The sequence below is a fragment of the Sinocyclocheilus anshuiensis genome, unplaced genomic scaffold, assembly GCF_001515605.1.
Source record: "Sinocyclocheilus anshuiensis isolate Anshui unplaced genomic scaffold, SAMN03320099.WGS_v1.1 scaffold817, whole genome shotgun sequence".
NCBI lineage: Eukaryota > Metazoa > Chordata > Actinopteri > Cypriniformes > Cyprinidae > Sinocyclocheilus > Sinocyclocheilus anshuiensis.
The window spans coordinates 923,249-934,776 of NW_015536521.1; the positions used below are offsets into that span (position 1 = coordinate 923,249).

Here is an 11,528-nt window from a genome sequence, read left to right on the forward strand (position 1 = left end):
CACAAACTATAGGAATAAAAGTCATTTATATCGATTTGAATCAGTAGCGTTACAAGTGACTAATTTGACTAGTTATCCATTTAATTAGTTAATGAATTGTAGCAATTTAATAAACTGACTATATATTATATACACTACGGTTCAAGTATTTGGGGTCTGTAATGTTTTTGAAAGTCTTTTATGCTCAGGGAGGTTATTACAATGTAAAAACTTTTCTATTTTAAAATGTAATTTATTCTTGTGATGGAAAAGCTACATTTTCAGCAGTCATTATTCTCTCTTTCTCGCTCTCTCTCTCTCTCTCTCTCTCTCTATATATATATATATATATATATATATATGTAAAAACCCCGTTTATGGCTTCTTGCAGTGGACTTCAGTTGCTATCAAGCGTTTGGTTCGAGGCCGATCAACCTCTTTCTCTCTTTCCATCAAGACCATTTATCTCATCTTTAGGGTGACTTTTCCAAAGCAACAGGGAGTACGTCTCGTACTGGGAGAAAGCACAAGTTAGTGAATAGTCTTGGGTGTCAGTGATTTAAAAGGGATCTAACCCATCTCTGCCATATATGTACAGCATGTTTTGTATATAAATATATTTAAAAAAAAAAAATAATATATATATATATATATATATATATATATATGTAAAAAAAAATTAATATGCAAAAAGTTTCAGATTAACTCACAAATTAATTTTCTCAAACTAAAAATTCTTGTAGTGATCCACATTTTTATTAGTTAAATTGGATTGGAGGTTTAATTCCAAAAGCAAACGCAATTACAATCTACTTTAAGCCATGTATGAAATTACCGAATGAAATCAATGTCCAATATGACCCTCTACAAAGCATATACATATCTACCAAAAGACCAAACTCAATTTGCATTAATTTATAGTGACTTCTGATTGTCTGTTGAGATTATGTACAGCTTGTGCTTTAGAAGTCCCTAAATTTATATTCTGGGTTAAATACAATTAAAATATATTTTATAGCATTTGTGGCATGCTATCGATTACCTAAGGATAAAAGAAAAATTTGATGTTTGTTTACAATAGTGACTGTAGTCTTTGGGGTAACTTTAATGCATTTAAGCACTTAAAAAGCACTGGACCACAAAGGATTATTTATCAGAAGAAGTATAAATCTGTGCTTTATGTGGCCTATGTTCTCCCCTTTGACACAAACTGGCCTTCACAATAGATTAGTGCAGCAATGATCCAGATGATCACTTCCTGTCCTTGTCTCAAACAAAAGAGCGTTTAATGAGAGAGGGTGTGTATTTGATCTCATTATAGCACTCATCTTCCTCATGGCTGTTCCACCATTTGCTCTCCTGTGCCGAACGGTGGAGCCACAGCACCAGCACCATCAGAGCCAGCAGGAGCAGGGCCATGGAGAGACTCAGCAGCACCCCCTGCAGGATGCCAGGATAATTATCCGGAGCTACACATTCACAGAAAAGAAAAAAAAGTGAGTCATTTACTCACTCCCATGTCATTTCAAACCTGCAGTACAGAGAGACTCACGTGTGTAGACAGACAGGTTAATGTAGCAGTGCTGGGTTCCCAGTGGGTTGGTCACTGAGCAGCGGTAGAGGCCAGAGGTCTGCGCAGACACATTGGCAATGTGCACCGAGCCCGTCGTGTCACCTGCGACAGATACAGGTATGAAAAAAAGTGTTTTGTACCTCTGTATTAAAGCTTTTTTTTTTTTTTTACCATCCATGTTCACTGGCAGTGTCATCTTATCCGGTTCTTTTCCCAGATCACCTGTGGAGTAGGAAAGCCCTCCGCCACCACACAGGACAGTAGCACATTGCCTCCAGCGTTGGTGTCCCCTTCCCATAGACACACAGGAAGAGACGGAGGTGCTGCACACACAGAGAAAAAGTTATGAAACCTGAACGCATATGCCTACAAGGAGAAAGAGTTAAACATATTATGTGAAGTATAGCAGCAGGATCTGGAATGAATCATGTCTGAATGTAGGCAAAAAATTATAATAATATGCTGCCCAAACACTGGTGGAAATGTGGTTGCAAAACAGTTTGGCTGACCATCCTGGCCTCCTTAATCTGCGGTATTATGGTTCACTGTTATTTTAATATTTATAGTTTTTATGAATATTTCAAATTAGCTTTCTTTAACTTTTATTTTTATCCGTTTTATTTTAAGTTTTAGTAATTTTGTTATTAACTTTGTCACTTTTAATTTTATTTTTTTTATGGATATTTAGCTTTTTAGATTTTAGTAATTGTAGCACTGTTCCCCTCACGTTCCCATATGGTTCCCATTTGGTTATTTTTTGTGAACCAAATAACATTCTAGGAGCGTTCCCTGGAGGTTCTTTTTTTATAACCTAAACTTGAGAACACTCCCAGAAGGTTATTTTTTGGTTTGTAGTACTGATTGTTGAGGTCCATATCCGTCCGTCTTCCATGCCGCTTACTCTACGGGACGCGGGACTGCTGGATTACTGATGTCCAGTAGTGGTATATCGGAGTAAAGAGGTTAGGAGAACGTTCTGAGAACCTTCTAGGAATGTAAATAGAACGTTCCCAGAACATTCCTCTATAACCTAAAGGGAACGTTCTATTTACGTTAAGAAAACTTTCCTGGCTAACCAACAGGGAATGTTCTTGGGAACCAAAAATTGTTAGCTGGGAACGGGATATTACTTCAGTTAGTTTCCAATACATCATTTTTTTTTTTTTTTAGGTTGTTTTTTTTTAATATTTCAGCATATTAATAGTTTATTTTAGTTCAGCTTTATTTCAATTAATGAAAACTATTTTAATTGTTTTAGTTTGCTAATAACAACCGTTTTTCTGTTAGGAGACTGTTATGAACATTCGACAACATTAAATATGAAAAAAACTACAATTTTCTTTATATGGTGAAAACGTAATATGCTAGTATGCTAATCCAAATTGAGCCATTATCAGTGATTTTTTTTTACAGGTTACTTCATGAGCGACTGTTTCTGTGAGTGAGTCATTGATTCATTTATTCAACCGATTCGCTCAACACAACCGATTCATTCAGGAACACTCCAGCGCCACTGCAGTTGTGTCTTTGTTTGGACCTATTTTCGTTGACGGAGCGACATCAGACTGTTTTAACTTGCAATACTGTGTCTCAAATGTAAGTTACTCAATTTGATGTTTACGGAACTGTTATATAAAAGCCACATCACACTTGCAGTCCTGTTGTTGGTTTGATTGTTTGACCTAGTGCGTTGTGTTCAGAATTGCAGCAGTGCGGCAGCACTTTTGCTCGTGTAATATTGCATAGTTATCTGTGAAATAGCTATTAGTATGACTATTATGATGCAGTATATGATACCCAAAACAGTGAGGCTGAGCTCTCCTATGCCAGGGTCTCCAGTCTCAGGTGGGTTGCTGACCACACAGCGATAGACTCCAGCGTCAGAGACACGCGTGTAGTTCAAAATGATGTCCGCGCTCCAGGGCATTCCCACAAATCCCACCCTGCCCATGAATGAAGGACTTTCAATCACCTGTCCGTGATCATACACGATCACCTGCACAACGACAGAGATACCAGTTCTTACAGATCATACACATATTTACAGTATTTTTGACAAGAATGAAAATGAGAATTTTAGTTGTTTAAAGGGGTCATATGATGCGATTTCAATTTTTCCTTTCTCTTTGGAGTGTTACAAGCTCTTGGTGCATAAAGAAGATCTGTAAAGTTGCAAAGACTAAAGCCTCAAATCCAAAGAGATATACTTTATAAAAGTTAAGAGTCAGCCACGCCTACCTAAAACGGCTCGTTCTAACACGCCTCCACATATCTACGTCACGATGTGGGAAGATTTGCATAACGCCGCCCAAATGTTCACGCAAAGAAAGAAGGCGTAACTTTTATTCTCGCTGTAGTATTGTTGCTGCCGCTGCCATGTCGTGAAGGCACTGTGTGATTCGTTGTGAAAGCGAAACTACTTTGTTTCCAAAAGAGGATGATATCCGCTTCGTCATGCCTGGAGCTGATCCGTGCCTCTGCTCACTCTAACCCTCCGGCCGTTCCCCACGCTAGCCCCCGGACTCCGCTCACTGTAGGCCGCCGCCGCTCACTCTAGGCCACCGTGTGTGACGCTGTGTTTCGTTGTGAAATCGAAACTACTTTGTTTGGCCTTTGGATAGCTGGCCAATCACAGCACACCTCGCTTTTTTAGAACGATGGGCTTTGTAAAAATCGACGCGTTTCAGAAAGGCGGGGCATAGAGGAGCAACAATAATGTACAGTATGTGGAAAATAATGTTTTTTTTTTAACCTTAAACCGCATAAACACATTTCATTACACCAAATACACAAAATAATGTTCTTTTTAGTAGCATCATATGACCCCTTTAACATGGCAATGGTTCAGCTGACAAAACATCTTTCCAAAAACATTGGAAATGTGATCTAGTACCTTTATACAGTGCATGTCACTGTAAAGACTAAAATCTCAGCTGACACCTGAATCAGCTTGTGAAGCAGTATATAGTGTACATGAATTTGGACTCTAGTCAAGGACCCTGGCCAATGTCGTTATGACTTTTATTTTATTCCTGTTTAACGTTTAAAATGTTTGAACCCCTGGTCAGTTCCCTGACTAGTGAACTAGGGAGCTGACCGAGATGCATCCTAACCCTCAAAGCTTTATTTTCATCTGGGATTCAATATTGCATATAACTGTTTACACCAAGAATGATATAATAACAATAACTTTATCATCCAGACCAACAGGTTTTAAAGTATTTTAAAGTGATAGCCCAACAAAAAATGACATTTCAGTCTTTTACTCACACCCCCATGTTGTTCTAAACCTATATGACTTTATTTTTCTGCAGGAAGCAAAGATATTTTGAAGAATGTTGGTAACTAAGCAGTTTTGTTTCCTATTGACTTGCATTATATGGACAGTAAATACAATGCAAGCCAATGTGAAGTGAAACTGTTTGGTTTCCATCATTCTTCAAATTGTCTTTTTCAGGGTTTCTGTGGGTCTTAAAAAGTCTTAATTCACCCATCCATAGTTTAAGGCCTTAGCTGAAGAGTCTTAAAAGTGAGCCGAAAGTCTTAAATTCATAAAGTCACGGCATTAAATTAAATAAATTCTTAGTCATGAAATTCAATGTTGCGTACATTGCAAAAAAATGTGTCTTCCTCAGTATTTTTGTTTTCCAATATCTAAACATCCTCAAATCAAGAGTCATAAAAAAATGAGCATTAAGTGACTTTATGCTTAAAACAAGAACAAATATCAGTCAGTGAATTTGTGTCATGTTGCTTCTGGAGTAAATGTATTAATGTATCTTGATGTCAGAATGTTTAGACTGGAAAGCAAGACCAAACATTTTTGTTTTTGCAGTGTGATCAGAAGGTACAGTAAAGGTTATTTCCATACTGAAGATATTGAAACCTAACGTGTTTTTTCTTTTTAATGAATTATCAGTTCAGATCAATATTCAGTTCAGATATTTTCAAACTGTTTTCAAAGTGTTGCTAATACAACTTATTGTGTGCTCACTAGATATGTACATTAAGACAACATATTGACATGTTGTGTTCCCTTTAATTTATTCCTCAAATTTTCTTTACCTAGTATTATAAGAGATTACATTTACCTTTATATAAAAAAAAGCAGAAAACAAAAATATACTCATATAGGTTTGGAACGACATGGTGTTGAGTAAAAGATTAAACTTTAAATTTTTAGTGGACTATATGGCTTATGAAAATATTTGCATACTGTAATGCTCGTTTGCCTGTTTTAATCATTTATGCATTAATTCTCTTGCATTGACTTGTTCGCTAAACTGAACGTCCAATCAGAGTTCTCACTCTCACACCTGTGGCCCCGACACGATTCAACATGTTAAATGGGGCAAACTGCCAGCAACATGTGAAACACATTGCAAAAACTAGCCCAACAGACACTCACCGACGGCCTGACATTAGCCAGTGACCAACCATCGGCTTGGTGTGTCCTGGCCTCAGGTTCCACACTTTAAAGTTTGATTGGCTGTCAATGTTCTAATTGTTCATCAGGTGAAAAAAAAACATTATAATTATGGACTCCATTATTCTCTATTTTTAAATCTTGGTCATAGTTAAAGTAATAGTTATCATTTTTGGTGTAAATAGGCCTTAAGTTCTCCTAGTTGATCATTGTCACAGTTCAGTCCATTCATTCTATGAAACTTTTAGTCAAATGAATTGATAGATCGATAGACTGACCTGTATGGGGGAGTCGGGGTCTGAGAGCGGGGTCAGAGTCCAGATGATGCTGAGTCTGAACAAGGGCATCATGGTGAAGAATGAACAGGGCAGTGTGACAGAATCCCCCTGCACAACCTCCACACCAGACTCCCTCATGGTCACCCGGACTGCACCTGGATGCGGTAGGGGAAACACTCAAGCGGGATCATTTTAATGCACGTTTGCACTTGAATTGTGGCCATTTTTCTTATTTCAAACAACTGGCAATGACACGTCACTTGCAGGCCCATTTATTCCACAGTTCTGTTGTGTAGCTCTCAAACTCTCTCCTTCCATCTCAATGGCTGTCTTATTACTGTAATGATGAGTCCCACCCCCACTATCCTGCCACCCCCATGCCTTTGTGTGTGTGTGCGTGTGGGAAAGCACAGTGACTCTAAAGCCTTAATTACAGCTGACAGCCTTGGCAAGGACAAATACACCAACAGAGAGAACAATGGGGTTCATTTCTTCTAAAAAAAAAACTGACCCAAATTACAAATATTTCAATTATTGTAACGTTACACTTAAAACACAGACTACAAAAAAGCTCAGATGACCTTTGGGATCTTTGTTGCACACTGGTTTTATGATAGCTCATTAAAAAATTTCACATCTAATAAGAATTGATTTCTAAAGGTTTTGTAAAATGAACATTGTTATGGTATGTTACAGTATGTTAACCCTGGTTTCGAAATGTGCAAAACTGAAATCAGCTTTCTGCAAGTTATCAAGTTTTCTGTAGTTGTGTAAATGTTCTTCTGCCCAAGTCATGTTTTTTAACAGCCTAATATTAAGAATGAAATCAACACGCACCATATTGAAGAAAAGTGGATGCCAAGCAGGCCAGCCAGAGGAGCCTCCATCCTGTACAGCCCATCGCTGAGAGGATCTGTGTGTGTTTCCCCCTTCAAACCTCACTGGCTCTGACTGGACAGGCATAACTGGGTTATTGGGCATTAAAGGGGGGCAGTTCTCGTTCTCTCTCCCTTGATCTCCCACCCTCCCTCTCACGGTTTCGCCATAACACGCACAGTGAATAGTTCACCTGTCCCTGTAGTGCATCTGCTGAATCAGGGCTTGTAAACTTTATGGCACAGACCCACAAATGTGATGATCTCTTGGGGTGGAACCCCCTACCTAAAATATGAGGGTAGATATATACACTACCATTCAAAATTTGTGATCGTTAAAAATATTTTTGAAAGTCTCAAAAAATACAGTAAAAACTGTGAAATATTATTATAAAGTAACTGTTTTCTATTTTGATATATTTAAAAATGTAATTTATTACTGCAAATATTTTCAGCAGTCATTACTCCAGTCTTCAGTGTCACATGATCCTTCAGAAATCATTCCAATATGCTTGAATATGATTTGGTACTCAAGAAACATTATGACGCTTAATATCACATTATATTATATACATCATAACAATATAAAAGTAACATACTATCACATGCATGCTTGCTAAATAAAAGTACCTTCAAAATAGCAAAACATCTTACAAAAAACCTTGCTGACTGCAAAATTTTAAAAGGTGTATATATAAAGTGTACATTGTGAAAAAAAAAAGTTATGTTTGTGTGCTATATTAACTGGGAAAAAGTTTTTTTTTAAACCAGTTTTTTATGAATTTGCGTTTGAAAACCATTGTGCTAAATGATGAACTTCAGCTGAGCCCATTTCTTACAGATAATGCAACAAATGTACAAAGTTTCAGCATTCGAACATTTTAAACAAAAAGTAAACTAAAACAGAGATTACAATAGATTTATTACTTATTTTACATTTAACGTAAATGTCAAAATATCACACTACAGCTTTATAGACCAAAATACAGTATACAATACTGACTTTTCACATGTAGTGTTATCAAAATAACCACGGTTACTGCAATCATACTGATCAATATACTGCATCATGCAAACTAACTAGGTTTAGCACAACAGATTTAGAAAGGCAGTAATGGTACCACGATTTCCAAACATTGTCTTAGGTCACTTGGAAGGTACAAAATAAACCAAAGTGTCACATTTACTCTTATTATTAGTCATCTCAGATAATCATCTTTGTTATGGAAGGCATTGGGGAGGTAGAGACCAGTGATTACTTTTAGCCATAGCAGATTAATAAATAGCGTCAAAGAGATCTCAGAACCACAGTGGAATGGATAAGGTGTCCATAGCAGCTTCGACAAACCCTGATGTAAGCACATATACATACAGTACATGCTTTGATTACTACACACATAGAGTTAAAATCACTTAAAGAAATATATTTCTATACAAGTGGACAGAAGAATATTTTATACATAGACAAACAAGTTTTCTTTAATAAAGTAAAGGCTTTTTTTTTTTTTTTTTTTACAAAGTGCCTTTGAGAAGCTTTGGATGTCAGATTCAGTCAGGTGAAGTAACACTATTCATACATTAAAGTTGTACAACAAAAGACTTTAAATCACTAATATCAAGTACCATTTAAATATAAATATTGGGATATTATTGCGTCATGGAATCGCACAGCAGACAAAACACTGGTAGAAAAGATTAATATATAATATTCTCAACCCACATTATTTATCCTTAAGTCTTTTGTCTGCTCTGGCCCTCTAAAGGCCAAAACAAATCAGATAATCCCACCAATTACAGATGAGAAATTCAACATCTCCCACTTTGGCTCAAGTATCTGTCGCGTACAGTAAGCATGACCACCTCAAGAACAATAACTGGCCCATTCCGTCTGAAGGCCGCAGCAAGCAGGGTTGGGAAACTTTACCATGTTTTTTTCCCCCAGAGGTCACTAGGAGGATGATTTGTTGTAGCCGAACAGCCCCACGGGGAAGTACTTTACATGAGTGGGCCACTGAGACGCCAGCTGGAAGAACTTCACATCATTCCACTCCATTCCATCTACAGACACTGAAACATGTTCATTTCATGAGTCAAATGGCTTTAGATAGACGGGGTCCAAATGGCTGCAACACTAAAAATATAACTTGAACGTGAATTTGGACAAATCTCAAACAAAAGGTGTGGTTATTATGACTATGAAATGTGAAGCAATCTGCATTATTTCTAGGTCACTAGTCAAATAAACAAATGTGTGACATGGCTCATGTGGACAAAACAAATACTAAGACATTCTGAAATTCTTGTTCATTTTTATATTGAACCTCTCAATCAAATAAATACACTGAATATTCAGGTAGGAAAATGGAAACTAAACATTTTGCCAATGGTCTCAGACCTTTCAGGGCCATAAACAACAAAGACTAGTTGTTAGTGGTCATAATCTTTAAGTGATAGTTCACCCAAAAATGAAAATTCTGTCATGAATTACTCACTCGCATGTCATTTCAAACCCATAAGACCTTTGTTCATCTTCGGAACACAAATTAAGATATTTTTGATGAAATCCGAGAGCTTTCTGACCCTGCATGGACAGCAATGCAACTGACACTTTCAAGGCCCAGAAAGGTAGTAAGGACATCTTTAAAATAGTCCATGTAACATCAGTGGTTCAACAGTAAAGTTATGAAGCTACGATAATACTTTTTGTGTGCAAAGAAAACAAAAATAATGACTTAATTCAACGATTTGTTCTCTTCCGTGTCAGTCTCCGTCGCCATTCACGACAGTACCACGGTGCATACGTGTGCATTCCTCTGCTTGTAAACAAGGTGCAGTGCATCCAGGTTTTACATAAGAAATGCCATCTCCTGCGTCAGCATCACCACACACATGCATAGTACTGTCGTGAACGCGCATTGAAGTCTGACACGGAAGAGAGGAACTGGTGAATAAAGCGGTTATTTTTGTTTCATTTGTGCACAAAAAGTATTCTCGTAGCGTCATAAAGTTACGGTTGAACCACTGATGTTACATGGACTATTCTATCGATGTCCTTACTACCTTTCTGGGCCTTGAACGTGGTAGCTCTGTTACTGTGTATGCAGAGTCAGAAAGCTCTCGGATTTCATCAAAAATATCTTCATTTGTGTTCCGAAGATAAACAAAGGTCTTACAGGTTTGGAACGACGAGTAATTAATGACAGAATTTTTCATTTTTGGTCGAACTATCCCTTTAACTTTAATCCCTCAAATTTGGAATATTTGGTTGTCATCTTTGGACAAATTCCTTCTCATCAAATCAAACAGAGAAAATCCGTTGATAAGTACCTCTTAGACTGGTTTGTTGATTCTTGGCAGAGCAGATGAGTCTTGTGATGCCTTCAATGACCTGACTCTTTGACTCTGTGTCTCTCTCTTTCGGTTTCTTCCCCAGGAAGATGGTCGGGACTGAAGACAGGCAATGTGAGTAAATATAGCTGGTACATAAATATGGAGAGCAACAACAATAGTAGCACTGAAGTGAGAGCTACCAAAAAAAAAAAACTCAGCTTCGGGGAAAATAAAAAAAAGAGCAGAGGGCAAGAAAGAAAATGTCAAATGAAATTACAGGGCTAGAAAACACTGTACGGAGTCAAAAAAACACAAGTAACCTTTGTCCAGTGAGCAAATGGACAAATGTGTAAATCTAGTAGACCATCTCACCCTTCTTGTTCTTCTCCTTGGTCACCACAGTCATGGACATGGTGTTAGAGCCAGTCTGGAGCTCAAAGGAGCCGGGCAGTCGGCTAACCTGCAGGGATCTGAATGCACACTTCAAAGTGATCTTATTGCCTGTGTCTCTCCGCTCGGCATCTTTGCGCTTCTCAGCCCCTGACGACACCCAGTAATCCACCTGCAGCCCAATGGCATCCATACCATGAGACATGCTGGGGATCCTAGATAACAGAATCAGTTTGACCAGATTTTTTTACCGGGCAAGCATTTTTAAAGAGATAACAGCTGGAAGCTAAAGCAATGTGAGAAACAGCAGAGCGGTGCAGATATTGTACACAAACCCTAGTGCAGCCAGTCCACTTAGTGATGGTGATGGAGGAGGCGTTGCAGAATCTTTCATCATCCCAGTGGGAGATCCATGAGCCGGTGGAGACGTCGATGGAACTGCCAAACTCAAAGGCAAACCCTCCTCACAATCTCCACCTACAATGAGTCAAATAAATATTTGGAAAAAAGCTAAAAGGAAATTTCACTGCAAAGTGATGAGAATTTCATAAAACAAAGTGTACATAGATTTTTAAGAGTAATTTTCAGTCTTTCAGAGGTGAAAATTTCAGATAATTGTTTAACATACACACACATACATATATATATATATATATATATATACACACATACATACA

The 11,528-nt window shown here is 37.7% G+C and overlaps 1 protein-coding gene and 1 pseudogene across 2 annotated transcripts in view; both read right to left on the minus strand.

Annotated features, from left to right (window-relative positions):
* Positions 1-673: 673 nt before the first annotated feature.
* LOC107693936 (immunoglobulin superfamily member 11-like) lies at positions 674-7,197 on the minus strand (annotated as a pseudogene).
* A 905-nt stretch (positions 7,198-8,102) lies between these two features.
* LOC107693791 (phosphofurin acidic cluster sorting protein 1-like) overlaps positions 8,103-11,528 on the minus strand; it is a 22,605-nt gene continuing 19,179 nt past the window's right edge. For both annotated transcript variants that reach the window (XM_016493303.1, XM_016493313.1), the window contains exons 21-24: positions 11,187-11,328; positions 10,834-11,066; positions 10,459-10,578; positions 8,103-9,198 (exon numbers count right to left, since the gene is read on the minus strand). In XM_016493303.1, the coding sequence (XP_016348789.1) occupies positions 9,080-9,198; positions 10,459-10,578; positions 10,834-11,066; positions 11,187-11,328 (614 nt within the window). In that variant the 3' untranslated portion in view covers positions 8,103-9,079. The remainder of the gene's footprint in view (positions 9,199-10,458; positions 10,579-10,833; positions 11,067-11,186; positions 11,329-11,528) is intronic.